Raw genomic sequence first — 27257 nt, forward strand, 5'->3', positions numbered from 1 at the left:
CGCTTCACGGGGGGCCTGCCGGGGCCTCCTGGGGGTCTGTAGCTAGTGAGGCCCCGCAGCCGTCAGGACAGTGGGGGGGGGGCGTCCTCAGACGGCACCCCCAGGTCCCATGCGGAGTGTGGAGCGCGGGGGGGCTGCCAGGGTGTCCCGTGGGCTGGGCATCAGGAGTCCTCAGCCGGTGCAGCAGCAGCCGTCAGGACCGTGTGGGGCACAGCTGCTTCCCCGTCACCTGTCAGCAAGGCCAATCTGCCGGCTGAGCCACCCGTGTTTAGGTACGAAAGGTAGAGGCCTGGAGAGGGGCCCAGTGGCTGCAGGCACCCCCAACCCTTCAGAGGGCAGGAAAAGGCCCAGGGAGGGATCAGGATGGACTGGGGGAAGCCAGACCCCACGGGGGACACGCAGGACTTGGAGGGACGGGGCGGGGGAGGTGCCTAACTGTGGCTGCAACAGGGGCCAGTCCACCCCGGGGGTCCTCTGCTGACCCTGAGCTCAACTCCCCACCCCCGCCCTGCAGCTCGGAGCCCCCAGCCCCAGCCGACACCCCCTCTTCCCTGCTTCCCCCTGGTCCGGAGCACAGCCCACCCCCCTCCAGGAAGGCCTGCTGCGTGTGAGGGACACCCGTGGGCCGAGAGCCCTAAGCAGAGGTCTCACCCCCACCACCGGGCTCGCCGGAACTTGCCCTCCTGGACCTGGTCCAGCGCTGGCCTCCTCCGCGGCCTCCACCTGAAGCCCCGGCCTCCCCCCATTCCCTCCCGCCCCCAGCGGAGCCCCCTCAGGCCACGAGCACCTCAAGGGGGGCCGTCCGCCTTCCCAGGGCCCTGGCTGCTTTTAGAATCCATGTTCACATTTTATTAATTATATTTTTATACAATCATCTTTTCTAAATCGTATTTTTAATATTTTAGGTATCTAAATTTATATATTTTACTTTTTGTTATGTGTTGCATTTTTACTTACATAGTTATGAGTTATGAACATCATTAGTTGTTTTATGTTTTTAATTCTAATTAATCATCTTTAAGTTTAAAATTAATTTTTACATTACTATCCGGAACTTTTTCAAGCATGGAAAGTCTGTCACACTCAGGAGCTACCTCAGGAGAGAGGGGGAGGGTCTCCCCTCCCTGGGGCAGGTGTGGGGTGGGGACTGTCACCCGTGTGTGTGCCCCCCGTGAGTGCACAGAGGGGTCGTGTGTGGTTTCAAGTAAACGGTGCCAGGCAAGCTGGCTCCTGCCCCGTGGCATCCTGGACGCCTCCGCAAGGCTCTGCCCTTGTCCCACGGCTGCGGAGCTTCTGTCCCTGGGGTGCTCTGGCCCCCACGCTCCTGGCGGGTGCAGGGGCCGCTCAGAGCTGGCGCTTACATCCCATCACCCAGGCCAGGCTGGCGCCCAAGCCCCAAGGAGAGGGAGGCCGCAGGGCCCGGCAAGTGCTGCCAGCCGCCCGCCCTGCTCTGTGCTGTTGCAGCTCCCGGAGCCCCAGGCCGCCTGGAGCTCACACGCTCTTCCCTGCAGTTTGAGGAGCTCGTCTACCTGTGGATGGAGCGGCAGAAGTCGGGGGGCAACTACAGCCGCCACCGGGCCCAGACGGAGAAGCACGTGATCCTGTGCGTCAGTTCCCTCAAGATCGACCTGCTCATGGACTTTCTGAACGAGTTCTACGCCCACCCCCGGCTGCAGGTGAGGCCCCGCCCACGGCCCCACGCCACCCCAGGGCCCCCTGAGCTCCCTGGGCCTGGGTTTCCCTGCCTGTGCGGTGGAGCCCCGGTGGTCTCCCGCACTGTGGGGGTGGGTCTGTGGGGTCCTGCCTTTCCCTCCTGCCAGATACCCCGTCACAGAGAAGGCTGGGGCTCCTGAGAGGCGACTGGTGTGGAAACACTAGGAAGGAGGGAGGGTGGGCCGGAGCCGAGCGAGCCTGCCAGCGGGGCTGACCCCATCCCACCTGCAGGACTACTACGTCGTCATCCTGTGCCCCACCGAGATGGACATCCAGGTTCGCAGGGTCCTGCAGATCCCCCTGTGGTCCCAGCGGGTCATCTACCTCCAGGGCTCCGCGCTCAAGGACCAGGACCTCATGCGGGCCAAGTGAGCGCCAGCCGGGGGTGAGGGTGCGGTACTGCGCCACGGGCAGGCCAGGGAGGGGCCCTCAGGCGGGCAGCAGCAGCTCCGTCTCTGTGCCTGTCACCCAGCCGGGCGAGCCGGGCCCCCCGCTGACCCCTGCAGAGCCGCCAGGGCAAGCCCACCAGCCTCCTCTCCCACCTGCCTAGCTGTCCATCTGGGGGCTGGGGGGCAGCTGCTGCTCTGAGTCAGGTGGGAAGCCGAGGCTGTGGGCAGGTTTTCTTCTAAAGACAAGGTGACAGGGTGACTTGAGGTAAGGAGGCTGAGTTGTGAACGGAACTTTCCAGAATCTGCTGCAGCACACTGAGACACCCCGGAGGCTCCCCCATCACCCGTCAGGATTTTATTCCAGAGCCTGATGTAACCTTCGAGGTGAAATGTGGGTTGTGTGGAGGCCAAGGGAGCAGGAGACCCGGCAGTCGGGTCCCCCCCACGCCCACCTCCTGAGCCTTGGGCCCCACAGGCTCGCCCAGGAATCAAGGCCCCCGACAGGGACAAGTTGGGCTGCCGGGCGACGGGGTGGGAGCCGCCAGGCCCCGCAGCCCTGGGGCGTGGAGTTTCTCAGCCACGCTTTGTGCAGCCAGGGGCTCTGGGGGGCATGAGGGGAGCAGAACGGGTCATCCCCAGGCCTCGGGCAGCCTGTCCCGGGAGAGGACAGGCCAGCGGGCAGGGTCCAGCATCTCTGCCACCAAGTGGGCCCTTCATTCCGTGCCCCAGCCCCACCCCGGGTTAGCGGGGGCCCATCCTCAGCCCATCCAGGGCTGGTCAGAGCGAGTTGGGGTCTCGACAAGGCCCAACTCTTCCCCTGACGGCCGAGACGGGAGCACCACGGACGGCCCTGGTGGTGCTCAGGCCCGGTGTTTTGCAGGATGGACAACGGGGAGGCCTGCTTTATCCTCAGCAGCCGGAACGAGGTGGACCGCACCGCAGCGGTGAGTGCCCCCCACTGCCGCCCACCACCTGCCCGCAGGCCGGGGGCGGGAGGGAGGGCGCCTGGGGGCAGAGCCCCTCCCCCAGCCTGCTGCTGCCCGTCAGCACTGACCGTGGCCTCCCCGCCCCAGGACCACCAGACCATTCTGCGCGCCTGGGCTGTGAAGGACTTCGCCCCCAACTGCCCTCTCTACGTCCAGATCCTCAAGCCTGAGAACAAGTTCCACGTCAAGTTTGCAGGTATGTTTGGCCCGGAGGGGGGCGCCTGTGTGCTCACGGGTGAGCGTGCCGGGGGAGGGGGATAGAGGCAGAGCCCGTGCAGGCCCTGCACCTGGGCCTGGGGGTCAGGGAGGGCAGGAGCGCTGTCTGACGAGCACCTCTGTGGGCACGCCCGAGCTGGGCACCCGTGCCGACCCCTGGAGGGGACAGGCGAGCAGGCCTGTGCTGGACACCTGGGGGGCCAATGAGCAGCCCCCCGGCCCCCAGCCCTGGAGCTCTCGGTCAAGCCCGGAGACAAGCACAGAAGGGCCGAGAGAATGAACAGGCTCCCGGGGGCGGGGCACTGGATGGGGCTGAGCAGGGGAGGGAGGGGTTCTGGGGGGGTGCCGGGCAAGGGGGCGTCTGCCGTGGGGCAGCAAGAGCCGTGCGGTGGCCCTGGCGCTCCTGCCCACAGAGCACGTGGTGTGTGAGGAGGAGTGCAAGTACGCCATGCTGGCCCTGAGCTGCATCTGCCCGGCCACGCCCACCCTCATCACCCTGCTGGTGCACACGTCCCGCGGCCAGTGAGTGCTGCCCCCAGGGCCGGGCAGACGAGGGGGCTGCTGGGGGAGCGGGAGGCGTTGAGGAGACCTGTGATGGGAGCGGGGCGAGGCCCGGGGGAAGGGCAAGGATGCCGCGGCGGGCGACCGCCATGGACCCAGCTGAGGAAGCAGTCGGTGCCTCGCCGGGCGAGGGGGCGGCCTGGGGGCTGCTGGGAAGGGCAGGCGGGGCCCACCGTGGAGCAGAGGGCCGTAGCGGGGGCAGCAGGAGAGCCCTGGGATTGAGGCACAGTGACGGGGTCCGGCGGGGCTTGGTTTGTAAGAGAAGGCGCGTTTGGTGTCTGGCACCTGGGCTGGGGTCCCAGGCAGAGCCTGAGGCGAGGGGCTGCCCTGGGACAGAGGAGGGGCGCCACCTTCTCTCTGGGAAGACCAGGCTGGGGTGTGGGGGGCCCCGACGGGTGGCCTCGGCCCCTTGTGTGGCCTGGGCGGCCCTAGGGGAGGGACCAGGCAGGGGAAGAGGACGTGGCCCGGGGCTCCTGGGAGGACCCACAGGCCACAGAGGCCAGTCTTGACTCGGAAACATTTTGACACCCCTAAAAATCAGACCATTGTGTTTACAGCTTTTTAAAACTGGCCAAGGACCCATCAGGCCACCCAGGTCTAGTCTCAGCCAGACGGGGAGGGGCTGGGGTCAGGGGTCACGCTGGCTTCCACCCACACCGGCAGAAGCCACACTGGGGGGGCACCATAGCCCCGCTGGGCGGGGGCACCGTGGGGGTGACATCCTCCGCACGCCCCAGGGAAGGCCAGGACTCACCAGAGCAGTGGCAGCGCATGTACGGACGCTGCTCGGGCAACGAGGTCTACCACATCCGCATGGGCGACAGCAAGTTCTTCCGCGAGTACGAGGGCAAGAGCTTCACCTACGCTGCCTTCCACGCGCACAAGAAGTACGGCCCCCCGGCCCGCTCCGGGCCAGGGTGGGAGGAGTGCGGGGCGGGGTCCGGAGGCTGAAATGGGCGTGGCCCGTGCCCGCTGCGGGGTGGACCAGCGGGGCCTCAGGGTCAGACATCACGCCCTCTCAGCCGTGAGACCCGCGCGGGGCCTCTCTCTCTCTCTCTCTCTCTCTGAGGCTCCCTCGAGGCTGCCCTCGGTGGGTCTTTGGGTCGAGTGGGAAGGGATCCCGACACCCACGAGGGGAGGGCTGCACCGTCAGCCCCCAAGGAGCCCAGGAGGGGCAGCTTTGGGCCCCATCGAGCCCCCGCCCTGCCCGCTCAGGTACGGCGTGTGTCTCATTGGCCTGAAGCGGGAGGAGAACAAGAGCATCCTGCTGAACCCGGGGCCCCGGCACATCCTGGCCGCCTCCGACACCTGCTTCTACATCAACATCACCAAGGAGGAGAACTCGGCCTTCATCTTCAAGCAGGAGGAGAAGCAGAAGAAGAAGGGCTCCGCGGGGCAGGGGCTGTACGAGGGCTCGTCCCGCCTGCCCGTGCACAGTATCATCGCCTCCATGGGTGAGGCCGGGCCCAGCTCCCGGCGGGGCGGGCGGGGCGGGCGGGGGACCCTCCCAGAAGACCCAGGTGCTCAGGCCTGCAGCGCAACCCTGGGCAAGTCCTGTCTCTCTGGCCTCAGTTTGCACATCTGTCCCGTGGGGGCATCCTGCCTTCCTGTGGGGACCTTTGTCGGCATCGACGTCCAAGTGCCTGCCCGGGTGAGACCGCCCTGCGTCAAGGGTCACTGGGAACCCCTGCCCCCAGGACAGACAGGGGAGGGGCTTCCAGCCAAGTTCAGCCGCTCTGTTCCAGGGACAGTGGCCATGGACCTCCAGAACACGGAGTGCCGGCCAGCACAGAGCGGCGGAGGCAGCGGGGGCAGTAAGCTGGCGCTCCCCACGGAGAACGGCTCGGGCAGCCGGCGGCCCAGCATCGCGCCCGTGCTGGAGGTGGCCGACAGCTCGACCCTGCTGCCCTGCGACCTGCTGAGTGACCAGTCGGAGGACGAGATGACGCCGTCGGATGAGGAGGGGCTGTCTGTGGCGGAGTGAGTGCCGCCGGGGCTGGAGGGGGAACAGAAAGAAGCCTTCCACGGGAGAGGGGAGGTGCAGCACGTGAGTGCCCGGCGCCCAGGAAGAGGCGGGCCGGCGGCGCTGGTCCTGGGTCTGCCCCATGCTCTGAACAAGGCTTCCAAACAGTTTCCCCGGAGACCTTGTTTGGCAAGTGGAATCTTCTGGGGACCCAGCTCGTGGACGGGAAGGCCAGGCGGTGCCCGCCCTCACCCCTCGTCCTCCCCTATCACGCCCTGGGTGGCCAGGCCTCAGTGCCACGGCCCGCTTGGCAGGGTGGCCGCCCTCTGAGCATGGTCTGCAGAGGTCACTGACAGGGGAGCCCTGGGTGAGGTGCTGTCCGGGCCTGGAGGCCACTGGCCCATCCTGAGCCGTCATGCTGCCCTGGGTTTGGGCCCAGGTCTTCCTCTGAGATTACGAGACAGAAGAGACCCCAGTGTGTCCCCAGGTCTTGGCCACTTGGCCTCATCCGGGACAGACAGGCGGCGCCTGACCCCAGGGCCACGGCCAGCCGCCGGCCTGCACGGCCGATGCTTCCCAGCTGGGCTGTCACTGTGGCCGCTCTCTGCTCCTGCCTTTACCCAGTGGTGGAGTAAACGTGCTTTAAACACAGGCTGCCAGGGACCGGCTCTGAGATCGAGGGGCCCGGCAGGGCTCCTGCACACCTGGGGCAGGTGGCGGGCTGGCCTCGGACGCCACATCCCTAAAGCCAACCAGAGGTGGAGCAGGAGGCCAGCCCCTCTCCAGGCGGCCTGGGGGGACAACCACGGCAGGGCGACCACCCCGTGTGTGTGCGTGGGACAGCAGGGGGAGTACAGCCTGTGGGGCGACCAGCCTGGCCCAGGGAAACCAGTGAAGCGGGGACCACGGGCCAGCGTCTGCCCCAGAGTTGGGGTGCTGGGGGCTCCAGGGGGTGATGGGCCATCAGAGCCCCTTAAGGTTCTTTCGTGGCCTGTGTAAGCTCGTGTGTGTGTGTGCGCGCGCGCGTTGCATGCAATCTCGCCCGGCCCAGTCAGGTCTGCGGGCGTCTGGCACCCCCGTGGGGCAGCCTAGGGCCCGGGGGCCGGGCTAAGGCTCCCGCCTGTCCCCCCAGGTACGTGAAGGGCTACCCCCCCAACTCGCCCTACATTGGCAGCTCCCCTACCCTGTGCCACCTCCTGCCCGTGAGAGCCCCCTTCTGCTGCCTGCGGCTGGACAAGGTAGGTCACGGCAAAGTTGGGGAAGTGGCAAGGACGCGCCGAGGACGTCCTGGACCCTGTCTGCCCTCCCCGACGTCTGTGTCTGTTGTAGGGGCGTGTTCTCCCCCTCCTGTATCCACGTGCGCTTGCTGAAGCGAGGGTGCCCCTCTCGTAACCACCGTCCACTCACCACAACCGGCCCGGCCCGCAGCCCACACTCCACTCGCCCTGGTTGGCCCAGGGGCCCTCGCTGCCCTTCCCGGCCAGAGCCACAGCTTGTCTCCCTCCATCTGGACGCTCCCTGCCCCCACCCTTCCCCAGGGTCTCTGGGCCTCCGTGTTTTGGGCTTGGTGGAGCGTCCCTGGCGGGGGGCCGGGGGGGGGGGGTGACTCGGCCCATGCGCTGGGGGCTGGACCCCCCAGAGGTGCCACGTCCTCCTGGAGGCCTCCCCGTGATGCTGCCTTAGAGCGCGTGGTACGGGTGCCTCGCCCACCCAGTCTCTCTGCTGGAGGAGCTACTGTTCTGCCTTTGCAGTTAGGACGTCATTTGTGGGGAGACGCATGGGGACCAGGTACATGAGCCGGTCTTGACCGAGCTCCCCTGATGCACTTCCGGCACAGCCGATGGTTTGCTGATTCCACTTCCTTCTGTGTTTATGTCAGCTTTTCACTGGGAGAAAGTGCTTCCCCTTTCTTAGCCATTTGTGTACATCAGCGTGGCCTCACTTTTTCACTCAGAGGGTAAACCAGTTGGTCATTACTGCTACATCGGCATTCCATATGGATCACGCTGGTTTTGACACGCGGACTTTTGCTGGTGGGCCCTCAGGCTGGCCTCCTGGTCCTTCCAACGTGTCCCCTCATCTTTGAACACGTCCATGCCTTTGAACCCACGGTGCCCCCCCCGCACCTTGTTCCTGCCTTGCTCAAGTCCTGGAACCAACTGTTCCTCCAAGAAACCTGATTCCTTTTAGTGGAAACCACGTTTAGAAATAAGGTCTGGGCACTTGGCGTGCTCACTGCTGCTTTGTGTCTGAGCCTCTCCACGCAGAGAGCTAGAAAGTGTGTGTACACACAAGCACACACAACCAAATGTGTACACATGTGCATGCATGACCAAATGTGTACGCACACGACCAAATGTGTGCACACATGCACACATGACCAAATGTATATGCACACAACCAAATGTGTACACACATGCACACAACCAAATGTGTACACACGTGCATGCATGACCAAATGTGTACGTACACGACCAAACGTGTGCACACATGCACACACGACCAAATGTATATGCACACGACCAAATGTGTACACACGACCAAATTTGTACGTGCACAAGCAAATGTATGCACACAAGACAATGTGTAAGCACATGACCCAAATGTGTGCACATGTGCACGCACGACAGTGTGTACGCATACGACCAAATGTGTGCACACACACAATTAATCTGTCCGTATCTGCATCTGCTAAGACCATGTGCTTGCACAGATACCTCCCTTCCGTCCCGGACGTGACCTCTCCGGCGCTGGCCCCAGCTCACACTCGCTCTGTGCGGCAAGCTGGTGGCCTGTAGCCCCGTGAGGCCAGGTGGCTGGCGACCAGGCGCCATTTGGCCGAGGACTCCTGCACAGCACCCTCTCTCCCTCCCTGGTGGTGGATTCTGGCGTCTCCCCCGCAGGGCTGCAAGCACAACAGCTATGAAGACGCCAAGGCCTACGGCTTCAAGAATAAGCTGATCATCGTGTCGGCGGAGACGGCGGGCAATGGGCTGTACAACTTCATCGTGCCGCTCCGGGCCTACTACCGGCCCCGCAGAGAGCTCAACCCCATCGTGCTGCTGCTGGACAACAAGTGAGGGGCAGAGGGCGCCCCAGACCTTCGGGAGGGAGGGGAGCAGCCCCTGGCCCTCGGCAGTGCTCTGTCGTCCTCCCGCAGGGCTTCTCCTGGCCCTACTGGGTCCCCACGACCGTGAGCCCCCAGGGGCCAACCTCCAGCACTGCTGCCCCCAGAGGCCTGGCAGCCCAGAGGCCGAGGTCCAGCCTCGGCTGTCCTGACCACTGGGGCCTCGGTTGCCCCGCGGGTACATAAAGAGCAGCCCCATGGGCCTCTGAAGGCCCCGCTGGTCCCACGCGCTGCAGTCCTGGGGCCCCTGCTCGCCCAGGTCAGGGCTGGCGGCAGAGCAGCGGGGGCGCCTCCAGGACCTGCTGTGCCCACAGGCCTGACCACCACTTCCTGGAGGCCATCTGCTGCTTCCCCATGGTCTACTACATGGAGGGCTCCGTGGACAAGTAAGGCGCCGCCCGCGGGAGGAGCCCCGCCCACGCCCCTCCTCCCCGGGCGGCCAGGGCGGAGCGGGAGGGACAGGACGCACCCAAGGGCGCCTCCCCGCAGCCTGGACAGCCTGCTGCAGTGCGGCATCATCTACGCCGACAACCTGGTGGTGGTGGACAAGGAGAGCACCATGAGCGCCGAGGAGGACTACATGGCCGACGCGAAGACCATCGTCAGCGTGCAGACCATGTTCCGGTGAGACGCGCGGCCGCCCGGAGCCCCGCCCGCGCCCGTGACCGGGGCCCACGCCGTGACCGGGGCCCGCCCCCCGCCCCCCGCCCAGGCTCTTCCCCAGCCTCAGCATCACCACGGAGCTCACCCACCCGTCCAACATGCGGTTCATGCAGTTCCGTGCCAAGGACAGCTATTCGCTGGCTCTCTCCAGGCTGGAGAAGGTAAGCAGCCCCGCGCGACCTGCCGAGCTGAGGGCTGTGGCACCTGCGCCTCAGCCTGGAGGGAGTGGGCGACTGGGGCCACGGGAGGCCAGGGTGCCTGCCCTCCTCTGGCCAGGGGGCTCAGAGACCTGGGCTCAGCCCCAGCGTGAGGTTCTTGAGTGACCTCAGGGTCATCGGCCAGGAGTGGACGTCGTCCCCGTAAGGCAGGGCCTGGCCCGGCCTTGTGTGGGGCAGAGGTTGCCCATCACGCCAGAAATTACTAGCCCAGGTGACACCGGCCCCGACACCGCGCCCAAACCTGAACCGTGCCCGTTCTGTCAATTGCCCGGCAGGGACGTGTTCGTCCCGGTACAGACGGGGCGGGGGGTAAGGGGGCGCAACTTGCCTCAGGTCGCACAGCAGTGTGGTGGGACGGCTGAAGTCAGCTGTCTGCTTCTCGGGCTCCAGGAAGGGCATCAGCTGGGCTCAGGTGTGGAGCCCAAGGACACGGGCGGCGCGGGCCTGGTGGTGCCGCCCTGGCACATCTGTGGACCCCAGACCCCTGCCCGGGTCAGTGCAGCACTACCCCCCACCAAGGGGCAGGGCCGTGCTCAGGCTGCCTTGGGTGAAACCAGGAGGCAGGTGGGCTGCCACGGAGGAGACCCTGGGCGCTGTGGTCGGAAGCAGTGACCACTCCCCGTGAGCCTGGGCTGAGGTCCTTGTCAGGGGACGGCTTGCACTTGCGTGGCTACCCTGTGCCACACCGGGGAGGACCCCCGAACGGCTGCTCACCCAGGCCTGGCCTGGCCACCGACAGCAGACAGAGGGACAGCATGGGAGCTCTGAACCCGGACAGACAACAGAAGTGAGTTCCCCCAGGAGGCCCGTGGTGGCCCTGGAGCTCCTTGGATGGCAGCTGGGGGCCTCGGTCAGCGACCCGGGAGCTCGGGCCGTCCTGCTCTCGGAGGAGGCTTGGCCTGCACCCCACGCGACGGCCCACTGGCCCCCCCTCAACGCCCCCTTGCAGTGACCCGTGAGCTGAGCCTCCCTCCGCTCAAGGCTGGGGCCGTGGGCTTTGGAAGTCGGCCTCAGCAGCCCCAGCCGGACTGTATCCAGGCGCTCGGGCCAGCCTGATCCAAGCACGGGCGGGAATGACCGGCACAGAATTGGGGTCAAGGCTGACATCCTGGTGCTGGTCCTCACTTTCCGCCTTCCCTCGAGCAAACCCAATTCCCCACAGGCCTTGCACCCTGACCTGTTCCGGAGGTGGGCGTGAAGTAGGTCCGTCAGCCAACACGCAGCGAATGTCCTCCCACGCCCCTTTCCTTGCACGGCAGACGTCGCAAATCCCCCTCCCATGCCCCTTCCTCTGTGGCAGGCATCGCCACTCGATCCGCCTTCCCCTGCAGCCCTGCAGCGTTGCCTCCGGGGGCGGGGCCGGGCAGAGCCACGTGATGCCACCCAGTCTCGGGAGATGGAGCTGGCGCGCCCACCCCGCACAGAGAGGATTCCGCGGAGGATGGGGAGGGAAGATGGGATCGCGCTGTGCATACAACCTGCATAAGACAAGTCCTGTTTAATGAGTAGAAACTGAAGGAACACTGGAAATATTTCCGGCATTCAGGTCAACGTGCTTCCAAGAGGTCGCACTGGCACTGGGGGCTGATTCAGGTGCAGAGGGTGACATCCGTGTCTCCCTGGAGGTTGTTCTCAGGAAGATCTCCCAGAGTCGGGGCTCCCCACCGCATCCCAGGACGCAGGCTCCCAGTGGCCTCATCGTTCTGACAGTCTCCGCGCCTGTGACGGTGACCTCGGCCGGGGGCCCGTTCAGACCGGCTCCTCCTTGGCAGGGCCCCGGATGCCCGTCCACTCCTGCGCCTGCTTCCCTCCGGCCGCGTGGTTCTCAGGAGGGCTCGTCCTCGTATGTTACCCACGTTTCACTGTCGCGTGTGACCTCGGAGCTCAGGCTAAAGCCTCTGGACCCTCCGCGGCCACTACAGAGTGGACAGCGTGAAACCAGGGCCCACGTTCAGAAAGCAGGAAAGTCCTGTGAAGCCACTAAAACGTCAAGCCTCTTCCTTCCTCCTCCATCTCCCGACCCATTCTTGTTCTTTTCTTCTCAAACCATTCATTGTCTGAGTGAAGGGAAACTGACAACTTTAATGATTTCGGGACTCTCTCCGTTTGTCCTCATAACGTGCGACCTGGGCTCTGAATGCCGCCGTGGGAAGACGCAGCCTGGAGTCACCACGCCACACGGCTCTGGTTCTGCGGCTCTTACGTGATAACGCACTGTTTCCCTCCTGGATGCCCGCGTGCCGTCCAGCGCGCCCTTGGGCTCCGTGCTGGTGGGGAGGGACAGAGGCGAGGCCTCCTGCCCGGGCGTCTGTCTGTCTGTCCCGCCATGCAACTTTGCAGCAAGGAGCCTGCCGAGGCAAGGAGCAGCCCCAGTGAGAAGGGCCACGAGAGGGCTCTTGTGGTCTACGCGGCCCACCTTCTGTCTGTCTGAAGCGCGTCTGGTCCAGCAGGAAGGACAGTGTCTCGGGCTCAGAGCCACCTCTCAACCATAGGCCGACCTGGTGCGGCAGGGACAACGCCCCCAGAAGCCCCCGCCCTAGCCCCGGAACCAGCACAGGGTGGGGAACACGATTCCATGAAGCATCCTGAGATGGAGGGGGCCCTGGTTCACCCAGGGGCCACACGCCATCACCAGGGGCCTCGCGAGAGGGAGGCCGGAGGTCAGCGTGGAGGGGGAGGAAGGGCCAGAGGCCGGGAGGCCGGGGACGTGGTCAGCCTCTGGAAATGGGGAGGAGGGAGGAAAGGGTCGTCCTCTGGGGCCGCCGGCCGGAGCACAGCACTGTGATGCCTGATTCCAGCCCCTGAAATCCGTTCGGACTTGCAACGTCCAGAACCAACAGAGGGTAAACGGGTGTGGTTTTGAGCTTCGGGGTTTGTGGTCGTCTGTTCCGCAGCCACGGGAGACGCACACAGCGGGTCTAAGGGACCCGCGTGGAGCCTCGCGACGCCACGCACGCAGCAGAGGCACACACGTCTGTCTCTGCTCACGCGCACGCCCTGCCGTCCCCTCCATTTCGCTCACGGGCTCGTGCTCCGGGGTGAAATTACCGCAAGGGTTAGGGTTCCGCGACGGCAACGGCAGGGCATTAAACCAAGCACAGGCCCCCGTTTCTTCCCAGCAGAGCCCCGAATCCTTACCCCTGCCTCTGGCCCCTCATGTGTCTGGGGGGACGCGTAGCTGGGTGCTCGGCCGTCTGCTGTGTGTGTTCGCACACTCACCCTGCACACGCGTGCACACACCCCACGCACGCAGAGGCCCCTGGGCTGCCTGCCCCGCGCGGCCGCGGCCGTGGCCGTGGGCAGCAGCCAGCCTGAGCCCCGTGTCCTGCAGAGGGAGCGGGAGAACGGCTCCAACCTGGCCTTCATGTTCCGCCTGCCCTTCGCCGCCGGCCGCGTCTTCAGCATCAGCATGTTGGACACACTGCTGTATCAGGTCAGCCCGGCATCCGGTCCCGGTTCTGAGCCACGGGCCCCTCTCTGAGCACCCACCCCTGGGCGCCCAGGAGGCCGGCCAGCACTGGGAGGCTCTGGGCCCCATCCCTGCCGGGGAGCAGCAGGGGTTCACCCGAGTGTCCCCCGTCCTTTCCTCCCAGGAGAGCGCTGCCCTGGGGTCGGCTCCCGGCAGCCTCTGGGTTTCTGATCCCTTTTGACCTAGTGCACTCGGCCTAGTGAGCGACCACGGCCAGGAAAGGCCACCCAGCTCCGTCTGCTGGGCGCACCGCGTGGGAAGCTGTGGGTGCCCGGCGGGCGTGTCCAGGGGACGTGGAGGCAGATCCGCCCGCACCGCCCGGCCTCACTGCGGCCCCTCCTCTCCAGTCCTTCGTGAAGGACTACATGATCCCCATCACCAGGCTGCTCCTGGGGCTGGACACCACGCCGGGCTCGGGCTACCTCTGTGCCGTGAGTGCCTGGGCCAGGCGGGCGGGGCGGGCAGGCAGGGCGGGCGGGCGGGCCCTGCTGGGGAGGGTCCTCCCGCCCGAGGCCGGCCCAGCCCAGGCTCCCTTGTTCCAGATGAAGGTCACAGAGGACGACCTGTGGATCCGCACCTACGGCCGCCTCTTCCAGAAGCTGTGCTCCTCCAGCGCCGAGATCCCCATCGGCATCTACAGGACCGAGTGCCACGTCTTCTCCTCGGAGGTGCGGGGAAGGGGAGGAGCAGGGCTCCCCGAGGCGGCCCCGTTTCTCTGTGACTCGGGCCACCCCGTTTCTAGTTTGGGGATCTGGGCCTTTGCTGTCAGGCCCTTTTGGGGTCAGGCCCTCATACCGCCGTACGTGGGCATCCCCTGGGTGGCTGTGACCCCCCCCCCCGTGGGGGAGGGGAGGCTCGAGAGCACCGTGGGGCCCCTGTGCCGCCCGCTGGAACCGCAGAGGGTGGCCTGCCCACGGGTCCCGAGTCCACGAGGGCTCAGGCAGCCTTGGGGGTCAGGGCAGGAGCCCCACAGGTACCCAGGCTGCCCTGGTTTCCTTTGCAGCCTCACAACCTCAGGGCCCAGGTGAGTGGTCCCTTCAGGCCCACAGGGGTGCACTTAACACGCGCGAGTCCCGCCTGGCAGGGGCGCAGGGCCCTGGGCTGTGGGTGACAGGTCAGGGAGCAAGGCCCCAGGATGCGCCAGCCAAGGTGCAGCTCAGAGAGGGCTCCTGGCATCACCCCAGCCCCCATACAGACGGGGAAACTGAGGCCCAGGACGGGAAGCCCAGGCTCCCCCAGCCCCCATGACATCTGCTTTTCGTGCCACGGCCCCTGTCCTGGCGGGTACCCCTTCCTCCCTGCTGTCCATCTCAACCTCCACACCCCGACTGAGCCACGCAGGGCCCTGGCACTTCCCAGCCCACCATGCACCCTGCCCCCGCTCTCTCTTGCCCCCCAAGATGAGGAAACCGAGTAGCACAAAGGAGGTGCCCCCGCCCCCATGGCAAAGTCAGGACATGCAGGGCCCGGAGAGGTTGAGGGAGGTGCCCCCTCTCCCCAGCAAGTCAGAGACAGACCTAGAGCCAGCAGCTTGGACGGCGGAGCGGTTTGGGGCTCTGGCCCGGCACCCCCTCCCCAGCTGCAGAGGCTGAGGTGCCCCCAGGGGCTGTGATTATCCTCCTCCCCGTCACCCCAGCTGCTCCGTGGGTCACCCCATCCTCTGCCCGGCACCCCTCCCGACCCGTCCCGTCCCCTCCCCCGTCCCCAGTCCCCGGGTCTCCCTCCTCTCCTGGGCCCTCACCCTTCCTCCCCGGCCAGTCCCAGGTCTCGGTGAGCATGGGGGACCGCGAGGACGCCCGGGAGGCGAAGGGGCCCTGGGGCTCACGGGCAGGCCCGGGCAGCGGCGGCGGCACCCACGGCCGGCACGCGGTGGGCGGCGACTCGGCGGAGCCCCCGCTCCTGCGGCGCAAGAGCCTGCCGTGGGCACGGAGGCTGAGCCGCAAGGGCGCCGGGCACACGGGGAAGGCGGCGGCCGAGTGGATCAGCCAGCAGCGGCTCAGCCTGTACCAGCGATCCGAGCGGCAGGAGCTCTCCGAGCTGGTCAAGAACCGCATGAAGCACCTGGGGCTGCCCACCACCGGCTACGGTAAGGCCGGCAGGGCCGTCTGTCCGTCCGCCTTCCTGGCTGCGCTCTGCCCGCCAGGGCACCCGCCCCACGGCCCGTCGGAGCTCCCCAGGTGGAGCTTCCCCACGAGGAAGGGCTCACCCCTCCGCTCTGGGGCCTCAGTTTCCCCATCTGTAAAATAAAGGCCCAGGCCGGCTGAGCCCAGCAGGCAGCTCTCCTGCAGGAGGCAGCTTGGGGTGGGGAGGGCTGGGTCGGGCTCCCCGAAAGCCAAGGGCACAGGCCTCGGTCGGGGACAGACTGGCCACCTGCAGCCGGTCCTGCTGGGGTCAGAAACACAGGGGCCCGCTGCGTACCGTGAGAACAAGAACAGGGTGTGGCAGGGAGACCCCAGAGCCCCCGGCCACCCCGCCCCCTGCCCTCCCAGCAGCTGGAGCTCGGGATTACGGGGGCAGATCTGGGGGCCGCCGGTCGAATGGCCGAGCACCAAAACACTCTTCCCAGGCCACGGGGGCCCCACCGTTGCTCCTGGCGCACGGCCACCCCATCCCTGCGACTTCAGGGCGACACCGCCAGGGCGTTTGTCTTCATCGGCAGATTTTCTCCATAGCTTGTTTTGGGGAGAAGTTTGTGACATGACCGTGAACAGGCCGGGGGTACCCTGGCTGGGCCAGAGGAGAGAAGCCCGTCCCCTCCCCTCACTCCAGAGTTGCTGCCTCCGTTGATGGGGCCGAAAGGGGCCCAAGCCCCCCACCGCCGCCCGGCCTGGTGAAGGCTCTGGCCTCCGCTGGGTTCCGTCTCGGGGACTCTGCCCACTTCCCAGGCCTGGCTCTGTCCTCGGGCGCCCACCTCCTGGGTCAGGGGCCCCTGAGTACCCTCCAAGTGGGATGAGGCAGCTCGGGCTTCACCCAGGAGCTGCCCAAGGGTCACCTGGCCCTGGCCGTCTGCTGGGTCCGAGGTGGACGGCCGCCCAAGAGAGCTGCCCAGCCCCTCCGGCCACACCCCAGCCGCACGATTTACCTTTGTCCCCTCTCGGTGTCCCTTCCCTGGGAGGGTGCTGTCACCCCCCTTCCGGGTGGCACACTGACCACCGAGGCTCCGAGTGGGGTGTCCCGTGTTCTCGGCCCCTTGTTGCGCACTGGCAGGGACTCCAGCCCGGCTGAGCCCCAGAGCGGGCGCCCCTGGGTGGGCACTCGGCGCTCCCCTGGGCCTCCTCGCCCCCCGCCCCCCCACCAGAGCTTGGCAGATGAGGGGCCGACTTCTGTTCAGGGACAGACGGGCCTCCCGCCTTGCAGCCACCCCCTGCCCCCCTCCCCGCTGTGCGGCCACCTCCTCTGCGCTGCTTGCTGACCTGTCTCTCTCTGTTTCTGTCTGTCCCTCTTCCTGTGTGTTCCGTAGAGGATGTAGCAAATTTAACAGCCAGTGATGTCATGAATCGGGTAAACCTGGGATATTTGCAAGGTAATTCTGCTCCGGTGGCCGGAGTCTGGCAGAGGGGCAGGCCAACCCTTCGCCGACGGTCCACCTGGTGGCCGCCCGCCCCGGTCAGGCAGGCAGACAGGACAAGGCACGAGAGAGGGTCCCTGCAGGCAGGGGCCCACGAGCTCCCAGGCCGCCCCACCGCAGGGACCTTAACCTTCCTCCTTCATTTGCTGACTTCGGTACTGACCCTAGTACCCCAGTCCTTCTGCCCCGTCTGTTGTCTGAGATAAGCCCAGGCCTGAGCACGCAGGTGGCCGTCGGCCTGCAGCCAGCCCCTGGGAGCCCACCCAGCTCTCGGGAAGCACCCAGATGGAGGGTCCCAGGCCAGGGTGCCCGTGCCCCTGCGTGGTGGAGCACGGTGAGGCCTGGGCTGGCGCCTGAGGCCCCGGGGTCTGCTGCGCCCTGAGCCTTTGGAGGGCCACCCAAGCCCGGTGGACGGTTGACCTCCACGCCCCCGCTGGGGCTTCGAGAGGGGGTTCCCTCTCCAGTTGAGGCAAAGCCCGTTTGTACCCCATTCTCATCCGGAGGCTCAGGTGCTGCGTGGGCCCCCTGTGTCTTCCAAGAAGACACCCCACGGCCCCCAGACGTGCCCCCAGACCCCAGCAGAGGTCAGAGCAGAGTCCAGGCCCCAGGCCTCACTGCCGAGGCCCCTTCGCTCCCTGGGGGTTCCTCACGATCCCGGGAAGCTCAGAGCCCGCACGCCCCGGCCCCCTGGGGTTAGGGGTGACCCGAGCGCACGGAGGAGAGTGAGGCTGTGGTCAGGGTGGGGCTCCAGAGGAACGCGTGGACGCCCAGGGCCGGGCCGGGCGCCTGGTCTGCGGGCTGAAGGAGGTGGGCCCGCACAGAGGCTTGCGGTGCCAGGTAGGGGGTGCGAGGGGGATCACAGCAGCACTGCCCTTGGTCACTGGCCAGGAGTGCCATCGCCAGCCCCCGGCCGCACCCCAGGCCCTCACCAGAGCACAGCAGGCACGGCGAGGCTGCCCCGTCCCAGGGAAGTCGGGGTCTGGGCCTCGCGACCGAGCACACCCAGCCCCGGGCGCCACAGCCGGGCCCCCGTAAGCACGGAGCTGGGCCTGCCTCGGGCCGGGAACGCCCGTGATCCGTGCCCCCCGGGGGCGAAGCAGGGTCCAGGCCGGAAGGGAGGGCCCAGCGAGGCAGGCGCGGCTCCCCCTCTCCCCGGCCACACAGAGGGGCGGGGCCTGGCCCGGCACCGGCCTCTCCGTTTCCTTGTTCTGACCGTGCGCCTGTCCCCGTGGAGCCGCCCTGGCTGTGGTCAGGGGTGCGGGGTCCCTGAGAGCCTTCGGGAGCCTCCCCGCTCCCACCTGCGCCACTCGCTGCCCCCACTGCCCGGCTCCGTGCTGCCCACCCTGGAGGCACGCAGCCTCCAGCGTGAGCCAACTTGGCTCGTGACCCCGCGCGGGGGGCGGGAGAGGGGGTCAGGCTGTCCCCTTCCCGGCGTGGACGCGAGGTTGGCACCAGCTGATGCCCGTCAAGGTCTGCGCAAGCCCGTCAGCTCCCGGGTCCCAGCCTGTGCCCCGACCTGTCCCCAGGAAGCACGCCGCGCTCCGCCTGCCGCCATGCGGGTCCCGAATGCACCGCCAGATGCGGCCCTGAACTCATCAGTTCAGAGGAGCGAGCTGTAGCCCCCCGCCCGCCCGGCTAGTCAGCGGGCAGCTGCCCCAGCTTCGCAGAGAATCCCGCCCCTCAGTGGACCGAACGGGAGGGACGGTGCCGAGAGAAGGGAACGGGAGGGGCTGGGGGCAGAGGCCACCCAGGGCCTGGTCCCCCTGGAGGGCCGTCCCCTTGATGCCCGGTCCTGGGTCAGGAGGCACCTTTAGGCATCACCAGATGGGTAAACTGAGGCCGCCAGCCATTCGTTTCCTGCCAGTGAGCTTGGGGTCACTGCCAGACAGTGGCCAGCCCTGTCCCTGTATCTGGCCGGAGAGGCACCTGTGAGGTGAGCAGGGTTCCTCCAGAATCCACAGCCACCCCGTGAGCGGGACACCAGGCTGTCTCTATGACGGGCAGCTCGGACCCCGAGTGTGCCAAGGGCCCCTCTGGAAGACTGAGCTGGGCGGACCCTGGGCTGGTGCCCCGGGAGCAGGTCTTGGGAAAGAGAGGCCAAGTCCAAAGTGGAGGGTTGAGGAGGGGGTCAGGGGTGGCCTGTATGGGGTGGGGATGCAGGGCGCTGGGGGGCGGGGGAGGGAGTGAGTCTGAGGGCTGCACTAGGTGTGAGTGCGGGTGTGTGGGTGTGTGCACACGTGTCGGTGTGCACAGGTGTGCTCCGTGTTCAGGGCCAGCGCATCCTAAGATGCTGATGACTCAGCGCCCGCTGCCCTCGTGGCCGCCCCCATGCCCGTGCGCGCGGGGGCCGAGGCCAGCGTCGGTCAGGGAGGACCGGCCCCGCTGGGCTCGCCAGGACGAGGGCTCAGGCAGGACGGCTGAAGGGCCGGGAGGGTTCTGCAGCTGGAGCAGAGCCGCCAGCTCCTCGGGGCCCCACAGAGCGGAGGTGGGGGGGGGGGGCTGAGAGGTGACCGCACTGGGCCCTGTCTCCGCAGACGAGATGAACGACCACCAGAACACCCTGTCCTATGTGCTCATCAACCCCCCACCGGACACGCGGCTGGAGCCCAACGACATCGTGTGAGTATCGGGTCCCCGGGCAAGTGCAGACACCTGCCCATCTGACGCGTGGGCGTCCAGCCCAGCCTCCCAGGCGCAGGGCGACATCAGGGACCTCCCGCCCTCCCCGCAGGTATCTCATCCGCTCCGACCCTCTGGCCCACGTGGCCAGCAGCTCCCAGAGCCGGAAGAGCAGCTGCGGCAACAAGCTGGCTTCCTGCAGCCCCGAGACGCGGGACGAGACGCAGTTCTGAGCACCGTGTGGAGCCCTCCGGGCTGACCTCGTCCTGCCAGGGTCCGTGAGCCGCGTGATGCATGAGCGCAGGGCCCCGACCCCCGCCTGCCGCCCAGCCCAGAGCTGCTCCCGGGACTGGACCCGGTGAGGGCCGAGGCTGCCCCGGGCACTGCCAGGCGCTGGTGGGAAGCCTTTTTAACCTATTTTTACAAATCTATACCATCCCTGGCCCTTCGCACAAACGCACCGCAACTCGTGACCGGGTCTGGCCGCAGTGCAGCGACAGGAGCCGGGCCGGACCGCAGAGGCCCGGGCCGGGGGCTCGCACCGGAGCAGGAGAGCACACTGCAGCCCCTGAACTGCCCGTTTCCACGGCCACGGCTGGTATTGATTCCTGGGCCTTGCCCACCGCTCTCAGCCAAGCCACGGGGCCGTGGGCCACCCTTGTCTGCCCTGTGGGTCCCCTGTGGTCTCACTTGTGAGGGTCTGGCCCAGAGTCGGGCCGCTGAGGCAGGCAAGCGAAGGGAGCCTTTTCGAGAAGGAAATGGAAAGCAAGAGGGTCTGCAGCGCAGGCGAGCCCTTGGCAGGGGCGGGGCGGGCTCTGGAGAGGTGCCGGCAGCCTGGGCTCGTTAGGAGGGAGGCGGGGCTGCTGTGAGACCCCACAGCGGCCCTGCGAGTCACCGGGGCTCCCGCGGCCCTTGACTTTGTGGAAGAAAATCAGATGACGGCCTTTTCCTCTGTTTTTACGCTGAACTTTCGCAGCCGCGCCATCTGACCTCCTTTTAACACCAGACCTGAAGCACAATTCAGCCGCTGGGCTACTGGCCCAGGCCTCGGCGAGGGAGATTTCTCCTTATGAGGGAGGGACTCGGGGCACCACCGCGGTTCCTGTGTGACTGTTTCTGACAGGTTTTGCACGCTCAGTGCTGGAAACGTCTATTAAATGGATGCATCCTGCAGACAAGAGGATTGCTCGTGAGGCCTCCCCTCCGTGGCTTCAAGCTCTGGGCCTGGGCCTGGGCCTGCCCCGGCCACCCAGTTTCACCACTTGCTCTGGTCCCCAACCCACCGGACCCCACAGGGAAGCCCCTACCCCAAGGAGATGCTGCTGGCCCGAGCCTTCTCCAAAAGCAGGAAGCAACTCAGGTGGCGGCGGGGACGGGGTCCCGGAGCGCTCCCTGGCGAGCTGCCCGGCCCTGGAGCCCGGCCGTGCCCAGGAGGGGTGTGTGCCCCTCGCCAGCACAAGGCAGCCGGGTCTGTCTTGGGGCGGGGCTCCGCTCCCACAGAGCACTCCCAGAGGCTGGCGGAGGAGGAGCCATCACAGCCCCCTGGGGGGGGGGCGGGACCACACAGCTGCTGGAGGGGCCTGCCCTGAGGGAGGGACACGCGTGCGGCTCCTCTCCCCCACGCTGGCCGCCCGGGACGCTCCCTCCCGCCCAGAGAGCGTCTACGTGCCCAGGGGATGGTGCGGGCTGTGGGCGGTCAGGAAGGGCACTGACCGGGCTTGGGAGACCCCAGGGCCCTTGATGGAGCGACAGGCCGCCAGCGTGGGGTAGGGTGGCCTCTGGGGCCAGGGCCCGTCCCAGCGGGGTCCGTGGCTCCCAGGGTCCTGCCAGCGAGCGTCCTCTCCTGCACCCACCGCCTCTCCTGGCACCCATGCTCCAACTCCCTGAGGGGAGGGGACCCTGCTTGGCCGCTGGACCGGGGGCTCCAACCAGGTGGGGCTGCAGCCCCTGGAACCCCACAGGGGGAAGATGGCATCCGACGCGGATCCTCGGGAGTTGCCTGACTTGAGTGTGGGGTGCACAGGCAGGCGGTGAGAAGTGGGGTTCATCTCCAGACCGGGATGCACACTCACACCCACCGCCAAGTGCACACAGAGGGCCCCGCGGAGGCTGGAGACCTGCATCCAGGCGCCCTGACCGGGCGAGTGGAGAACATTTCTCAATGTTTTGCCAAGTTTTTCAAACATAACCCAATCAGAGAAAAACCTCTGGGTTTTTTATTCCCATAGAAAGCTGCTCAAAACAGTAACGCCAGCAGCGTGCTGGCCATTCCGGCTGGTCAGGGGCGCAGGGCCTGGGAACACCGGCTTAAGGTGCCCGCTCGCCCCACCCCGGAACCGAGCGTTCACAGGCAGACGGGCAGCAGGTGCGAGTGGGCGCCCGGCTCGGGGCAGCCACCCAGAGTCTCGCAAAGCGCGACTGGCATCTGGGGGACGGAAGGAGGTGGGACCACAGCAGATGCTGACTGCAGCCAGAGGAGGCAGGACAAGGGAGGGAGGGACAAAGGCCAGGGCGCGCACGGCACAGCCCTCCGCCCACACCCACCCGTCAAGAGAGGAAGGGGGCCCCGCCTCGGGACGGCGCCGGCCCGCCCCGCGCCCCGCGGAGGCGTGTTCGGCCTCCGCGGGACCACAAGGCGGGCACCCCACGACGCTCTCGGACCTCATCTCGACCCCAGTCCACACCCAGTGGTCTCAGAGGTGCCTCTTCCTTTTGGGGGTAGCTGTGTGCCCTGATGGGTGGGTCTCAGAAGAGTCGCAGCATTTTCCTGTGAGATTGGAGAGCTACGGCTTCCTGCGTCCCGGGCAGGGCCGCGTCCCGGGGTCCCCCGACAGGCGTGCAGGCTGGGGTCTGCCGTCCAGGACCTTAGTCCGCCCGCCCTGAAGGCAGCCCCGCCCACCTGGGGCTTGGGGGGCTCGGCTGGGGCCTCCAGGGGCAGGGGCTGGGGGAGCACCCCCGGCATTCCAGGCCCCCAGGGGCGGCCAGACGGCCAGAGCCACCTTCGTCCTCAGTGATATCAGCAGGAGCTTGGGGGCCTAGCAGGGTGGTCTTGGGGAACTCAGGGATGCCCAGAGCAGGCCCTCCAGGCGGGACTGTCCGAGACAGTCTGCAGCACGTCCCATGGCCCTGGTCACAGAGCGCAGAGCTGGGAATGACCATCAGGTCCTCCATACCCCGGGCACCCTGCATGGGCACCTCCAGGTACCCTCAAGGGCCTGCCTGGGGGCGCGGGGGGAGGGCACATGGCACTGACCCACACCCTCTGCAGCCCTTCTGCAGCAGGGGGACCTCCTGGCCCCCAGCCTGGCACATCACTGCAGGCTCCACGAGGCCCGCTGGACCTGGAAGTGTGGTCCAGGCTTGGCTGCACCTTCCTTTCTCCAGGGAGACACCCTTCCTGGCAGCCCGGCCTCCATCAGGGACCTGACTGTGGCTGTGAGTTCCCAGCAGGCCCGAGGCCCCGCCTGTCAGGGCCAGACAGCTTCTCTCCCAGGTCCTGAACTCAGGCCGCTGCCTGGAAGATGGAGAAGCAGCAGACCATCCGTCCTTCAGGGAGGGGCCTCGGTCAGGACTCTGCCTCGCCCTCCTCTTGGGCACCTGGGCAGCCTCGGGGGCCGGGCAGCCAGGAGGTGGAGGTTCAGGGGCACGAGGTTTGCACCGGGGATGCGGTGTGAGCATGTGGAATGGGGGGGCAGTGCAGGGAGCCCGTGTCCACCCCTGAGGGTCTCGTCGTGGCACTCTAAGACCCCTGCCTGGGCTGGCTGTGGGGTCCCTGTCACCCCAGGGCCTGTCCCCTCTCACGGGGACTTGGGCAGCAGGTGCAGCATCACGCCGTGGGCTGAGACCTGCCTCCCCGCCATCCCCAGGCAGGCTTGGGGCTCTGAGGCCGCAGACCGTACCCGGTCCCACTGTGGGCCCCACCAGGGAGAGGACCCTCAGGCTTGAGTCTCATCCTTTAGGAGATTGTGGTACGGCGGGCGAGGGGTGCGAGATGAGTCTGGATAGAAAAAGCACCTCTACCCAGGGCTACTCCACACCAGCCTCCCCCAAGTTCCGCGTGACTGAGGCCCAAGCTAACAACGCGGGCTCACAGCGGACCTCCACCCTGGCCCTGGTCACCTGCAGGGAGACCCCCCCGGCCCCTGCAGGTCCCTTCTCTGGCTGGGACCCCTGTCACCTCAGAGCGGCTCCTCGTCAGGGGGGAGGGTCCTGGAAGGTGTTCAGGGAACCTGGCCCCGAGGCGGGGGTCCTCGAAGCCAAGCACCACACCTCCAGGGTCCCTCTGGGGTCCTGCTGGGGAGGACAGCCCAGCCAGGCCGCCTTCCTGCTGCCCCGCACCGTCCCAGGGACCCGGGCCACAGCCCCCGGGACGTCAGGGGCTCCACACTCGCTCTGGGCATCTGCCACAGCCCCACCTCCTGACCATCTCGGGGCTGGCCCTTCAGGCCAGCAGCTCCAAGGGTCCGGACGGAGGGGGGCCATGGGGAGCTCAATGCCCACCTTGGCTCTGAGGCAATCCCTGTGGCTGCTTCCCGGCTGCCCTGCTGCACAGCGGGGTTTGGGGGTCTTCCCAGGGGAACTCCTCCCCCAGGGCCTCCCCCAAGAGCTGGTGCTGAGCCTGGGTCCTCAACTGAGGCTGGACGGGGAACCAAATAAGTCTTTAGAAACGCTGCTTATCACAACACCAAAAAGAGAGTGAAGAAGCGCTGAACGGGTAAGATAACATACAGAAGATAACATAAATATGTTTCAAAAACTTATCTTCTGTATATTGTTTAGAAAAAGACAGAGGACCCAGCAGGACAATAGGCAAACAACTTGAAGAGACGTTTCACAAAAGAAGAAAATCAAAAAGACCAACAAAGAGATGGAAATATGCTCTACTCATCTGTAACCAGGGAAACGCCAATTAAAAACACTAAGAGGGGCTTCCCTGGTGGCTCAGTGGTTAAGAATCCACCTGCCAATGCAGGGGACACGGGTTCGAGCCCTGGTCCGGGAAGATCCCACATGCCGCAGAGCAACTAAGCCCGTGCGCCACAACTACTGAGCCTGTGCTCTAGAGCCCGTGAGCCACAACTACTGAGCCCACCTGCCACTACTACTGAAGCCCGCACACCTACAGCCCGTGCTCCGCAACGAGAGAAGCCACTGCAATGAGAAGCCCGCGCACCGCAATGAAGAGTAGCCCCTGCTCGCCGCAACTAGAGAAAGTCCGCGCACAGCAACGAAGACCCAACACAGCCAAAAATAAATAAATAAATAAATAACACTAAGAGAAGGGGTTATATTCCAAACACCAACAGTTAAAAAAAAAAAAAAAAAAAAAAAGGCCACGCTTTGGCATATATGCTGCTCCCATAATGAAAGAATCCTGTCTAGATTATTTAAAAATCTTCTATGAATCCGTAAGAAAAAGAACCACCCAGTTAAAGAAGCCCAATTGAAAGTGGGCAAAGGAAATGACCAGGAATCTCCCAGAAAGGGAAGCATGAATTTGCTCTGTAGACATCTGAGAAGATGCCTCACCCTCATGTCAGGGGACACCCAGTGACACCAGCAGGACAGCCGTGGGCTTCCGCGTGAGCCCGCCGTGCACCCACCGTGCCGGCCCGAGCAGAGCCCCGCACCCCCCGACCTGCTCTGAGACCCCAGGGCTCGTGGGCTCAGTCGCGCAGGACGGACTCCCAGCCACGCCACCCCCAGCGGGGCTGCACCCCGCGTGGAGGCACGTGGCCCTGCTCACCCGCTGGGGCCCAGCCCCTCCCAAGCCCACACGACAGGGCGACGGCAGGCACCCGAGTCAGGGCTCCTTGTCCTGGGTCCCCAGAGCCAAACCCCGAATCAGCAGATGACACCCCATGGAGAGTCCTCTGGGGATTGTGTGTGGGGTGGCGGCCCATCTGCAGACCCGGTGCGAGGGGTCGGCACCTGGTGACTTTGAACCTCGGGCTTTGTCACACCTCCAGGACGCCCTAAGTGACCGTAAGCGGCTGTTCGAGGGGTCAGCAGTGGGCTTCACTTCCCGTGACTGCCCTGCTCGGTGCACGTGCTGGTCACGAGCGGGTCTGGAAACGCTTCAGTTTGCACGCTGGTCGCTGCACTTCTAACGCTCACCACCTGTTCCTGTGCTTTTCTAGGAGGACTTTCATATCTCTGCCAATAAAGACGGTTTGGGCTTTTCTTTTCCTCCCTTTAAACCTCCTGTTTCCCCGTCTTAGTACAACGGCTCAGACGTCCAGGAAAGCCCTGGCTACTCACTGTGACCACAGGCAAACCGGCCTCCACCCTGACTTAACAGTGAAACACTGCAAGTGTCCCCAGTTAAGTGTGGGGCTCGCTGGAGGTCTCTGGCGGGTATTACCAAATTACGAGAATTCTACTGGCAACGTTTTTCATCGTGAATAATACATATTGAACGTCATCAACATTTTTTTAAGTGGTTTCCCTCTTACACTCAACGTAAATTACACTTTCTCACGTTGAATCTTTATGCCCATTCAAACACTGCTGAGCATAATGTCTCAGTCTGGGTTCATTTGAGTATTTTATATTCACCAGCAGGAACTGGACCATGATTTTCTGTCCCTGCGTCTCTGGCCGGGTTTTGATGCAGAGAAACCTAGTTTTAAGCGTCACTCTACTGCGTGTCCTTGCACAGCACCCCTGCCTGAGCCTCCTCGCGCCTGAGATGTGCCCTCTGCCCCGCGCCCACGCACACCTGAACACCTCGGAGGCGGGGGCGTCTCCCGATCGGCGACACGGCGCAGTCTCCGTGGCAGCACTTCCCCTTCTTGGTGGCACAAAACAGTGGCACATCTTAGACCAGCAAACACGGGTCCTCCTAGTCACCCGTCTCAGAGGCTCCACGAGGACAGGGCACCCAGGGGCCGCTTGCTGACGCCACCTGCCCCGCGTGTGTGTGACGTCCGAGTCTGCGGATGCCCGGGAGGGTCTGGAAGCGTGGACAGCGGTGACCCCCTGGGCACTGCCACCGGGGGCAGGCAGCCTTCAGCTTCCCCTGGTGTGATTCTCAACTGTTTACCGCATTTGATGCTTTCAAGGAGTATGTTATTTTATAAATAAACAAAAGTAACATAAAACAGAATTGTCCAGAGAGCAGGGCTTGTTTGTTCATTTGATCCATTTCTAGTCCAAGGAAAGCATCTCCAAGTAGGAAGCACTACCCAGTGTTTCCTCAAGGGCGGCGCCTTTGGGCAGGGTGGGTTCCGGGCAGCAGGAGGCCTGGCAGGGGCGGGGGGGTTGCCCTCACCGAGGGCTGCCTGCCCTGCGTGAAACCCCCCTTCCCCCTGCCCCAAGTTCCCGGGCGAGGCCTTCCCCCTGTACCTAGTTCTATGCAGCTGAGGTGCCACCTGCCCGGGGCTTCTAGAACGAGGTCTGCAGAGCCAGTGTGTACGCGAGGGCCTGGGCACTCAGAAAGCCAGACCAGACGCCCCGGTCCCGGCACCCAAATCATCCGTAGGTCTGTCTCTTAACAGATGATCCTGCCCGACTTCAGGGTGGCCGTCCACTCCTGCCCTTCCCATGGGACCACACCTGGCACCGGACGGTGAGCAGGGCTCCAGGTGAGACGGGCCCCGCCCCGTTCCCCAGTCCACGTGTGACCGGGCAGTGGCCTCCACATCCCCGTCACTGGGCTCTGGGCCCCACCCTACGCCCCATGGGTCCCCGGGATTTGTGATGCAAACGTCCCGCGAGATCATTCCACATCCAGGTGCAAGAGCAAGGGCTTGGTGTCCCCCAG

At 65.7% G+C, this 27257-nt stretch overlaps 2 protein-coding genes across 6 annotated transcripts in view; one reads left to right on the top strand and one right to left on the bottom strand.

Annotated features, from left to right (window-relative positions):
- Positions 1 to 20670, top strand: part of KCNT1 (potassium sodium-activated channel subfamily T member 1) — a 32832-nt gene extending 12162 nt beyond the window's left edge. Inside the window, exons 11-31 of one of the 5 annotated variants that reach the window (XM_059926011.1) lie at positions 1512 to 1670; positions 1939 to 2081; positions 2983 to 3046; positions 3176 to 3284; positions 3718 to 3826; positions 4603 to 4752; positions 5081 to 5319; positions 5611 to 5845; positions 6961 to 7066; positions 8732 to 8904; positions 9270 to 9341; positions 9445 to 9579; positions 9668 to 9779; positions 13168 to 13269; positions 13653 to 13736; positions 13848 to 13973; positions 14309 to 14329; positions 15064 to 15391; positions 16766 to 16828; positions 19408 to 19492; positions 19605 to 20670. In XM_059926011.1, coding sequence (XP_059781994.1) covers positions 1512 to 1670; positions 1939 to 2081; positions 2983 to 3046; positions 3176 to 3284; positions 3718 to 3826; positions 4603 to 4752; positions 5081 to 5319; positions 5611 to 5845; positions 6961 to 7066; positions 8732 to 8904; positions 9270 to 9341; positions 9445 to 9579; positions 9668 to 9779; positions 13168 to 13269; positions 13653 to 13736; positions 13848 to 13973; positions 14309 to 14329; positions 15064 to 15391; positions 16766 to 16828; positions 19408 to 19492; positions 19605 to 19725 — 2736 coding nt within the window. In that variant the 3' untranslated portion in view covers positions 19726 to 20670. The remainder of the gene's footprint in view (positions 1 to 1511; positions 1671 to 1938; positions 2082 to 2982; positions 3047 to 3175; positions 3285 to 3717; positions 3827 to 4602; positions 4753 to 5080; positions 5320 to 5610; positions 5846 to 6960; positions 7067 to 8731; positions 8905 to 9269; positions 9342 to 9444; positions 9580 to 9667; positions 9780 to 13167; positions 13270 to 13652; positions 13737 to 13847; positions 13974 to 14308; positions 14330 to 15063; positions 15392 to 16765; positions 16829 to 19407; positions 19493 to 19604) is intronic. The other 4 variants (XM_059926012.1, XM_059926014.1, XM_059926013.1 and 1 more) reach the window with 4 other exon arrangements.
- RPL7A (ribosomal protein L7a) overlaps positions 1 to 27257 on the bottom strand; it is a 307067-nt gene that overhangs the window by 226676 nt on the left and 53134 nt on the right. The gene's annotated exons all lie outside the window — the stretch shown is intronic.

Source organism: Balaenoptera ricei, chromosome 6, assembly GCF_028023285.1.
Source record: "Balaenoptera ricei isolate mBalRic1 chromosome 6, mBalRic1.hap2, whole genome shotgun sequence".
NCBI lineage: Eukaryota > Metazoa > Chordata > Mammalia > Artiodactyla > Balaenopteridae > Balaenoptera > Balaenoptera ricei.